The sequence below is a fragment of the Mesoplodon mirus genome, assembly GCF_964341445.2.
Source record: "Mesoplodon mirus genome assembly, chromosome: 6".
Lineage (NCBI taxonomy): Eukaryota > Metazoa > Chordata > Mammalia > Artiodactyla > Ziphiidae > Mesoplodon > Mesoplodon mirus.
The window spans coordinates 132,698,785-132,700,734 of NC_138982.1; the positions used below are offsets into that span (position 1 = coordinate 132,698,785).

General features: G+C 41.7%; 1 protein-coding gene across 1 annotated transcript; it reads right to left on the reverse strand.

Moving 5' to 3' along the window:
* Positions 1-523: 523 nt before the first annotated feature.
* On the reverse strand, positions 524-1,142 carry KRTAP27-1 (keratin associated protein 27-1; the record flags this gene model as incomplete). The annotated part of the gene is given in 3 exon segments (XM_082624376.1): positions 524-710; positions 712-791; positions 795-1,142. Coding segments are annotated over 3 exon segments (615 nt in total).
* Between the last annotated feature and the right edge of the window lie 808 nt (positions 1,143-1,950).

The window sequence follows — 1,950 nt, forward strand, 5'->3', positions numbered from 1 at the left end:
TGTGGGTTGTGGTTCTGATGCTATTATCTACGTGAGCAACCTCTGATAGAGTTGAACCCATCAGAATTCACAAGACTAAATGGGCTTCAAGGTGTCTTTAAACTCCAACACTACATGGATTTCTGATATTAGTAGCACATTACCTTTATTTATTATAATATAACATGTCATATTATAAGCCAGATTCAATGCTAAGTGTTTTCACGGATAATAATCAGTAGTCAAAGTATAATGTGGATGTTTTAAGTATTCATATTAGTCCCTGGTGGCAACTCTCATTGTCCTATAACAAATAGTGTCCTAGTGACTTAAAATAGTTAACCTAATTTCCTACCCCAGCTTACCACTAGAAATGCCCAAAAAAGCAAAAAAAAAAAAAGTAAAAATTCTTCTCTTTGGAGACAGTCGAGGACATGTTCATTCAAACACATGCAAAAATAATTCGTGTTAAGAGAAATAAAAATTCCTAAGTATCTCAGAAATCAATTTATCCAAATTCGAATAAATCTACCCTACACATTCTTCACTTACGAGGCAATTGCAAACCACCAGTAACACAGCAAGTTGGATCATAAGTGTTAGAAGATGATTCCAGGAGTTGTGGCTCCGGTGCAACATAGACTGGAGGACTACAGGAACTGGATTCAGGGCTCTGAGATTGGCATTGGCTAAAGTCACAGTCCAGAGTTTGGCAAATCTTAGACATGTGTCTTGAGTGGACAAGATTTTGCCATGTTGCTCACAGGTTGGCAGCTGTGGACTACAAAACCCATTTGCTGGCTACTTCCTGACTAGCAAAGCTGAGAAACACACTCCAACACAGCTGAGGAACTTCTTGATTGGCACACTGTCCTTTCACATGCCCCAGAATTAGAACACCTCATTTGGACAACCCTGGGGAGGAAGGCACTTTGTACACAGCTGTCCTCTGTGTGTAATTCCTGTTCACCATTGGGTACTTTGTAACTTGTGGTTTCCCTGAAGTTTTCTTGAAAGTTGTCCAGGAGGCAGGTCCTGCCATGGCAGCTGCTAGGTAAAAAACATCCATCTTCAAAGTTTATAACATTCGATTCATGTATGATGACAGAGAGAGTTGGGACATTATAGAAGCTCTTGAGCGAATGGCTGGATCTCTGGGTCATACTGTGAAAATCTTTGATTGAAGTTGGTCCCAAGGATCCAACATGCTGATTTGAAGATTAAATTCATTACTGAGGAGGTTATATGCTCAAAAAACTGGGTATTGGCTTCTTCTCACAACTCTTTCTACGTCATTGCTTAAGCTAATTTGAAGGATAACATCTCATTAGCACTTTGTTTAGTTATATATGAAGATGATGCCTTATTAACAAAGAAGCCAGTCCATTTTGAATGTTCAAAGTGGCTTTCATGTTAGCCCCAAAGCTGACTCATCAGGGTGGTGCTTCTCGAATATGAGGCCCAACATGTCACCAAGCTAACATTTTTTATTTTTTTTCCCTTAGTCACCATGCCTCTCTTTACTGGTAAATGGAAAATAAGAAATGTATGTGGAAATGGCCAATTGAATACTGATTAATACTCACGACAGGAGTTTTGAGAAATGGCACCTTGGCAGAACTTGATAATATGATCAAGACATTTTAGGTAAGAGGCTGTTTCTTTTATTCTTGTTGTTGTTGTTTTGTGGTACATGGGCCTCTCACTGTTGTGGCCTCTCCCGTTCTGGAGCACAGGCTCCGGACGCACAGACTCAGTGGTCATGGCTCACAGGCCCAGCGGCTCCACGGCACGTTGGATCTTCCCAGACCGGGGCACGAACCCCTGTCCCCTGCATCGGCAGGTGGAATCTCAACCACTGCACCACCAGGGAAGCCCAAGAGGCTGATTTGACTGAGCCCACCCCCATTATCCTTCTTACTCTTCACCCAAAGTACTGAATGGGGCCATTGCCCTATAAACATCTTTCCC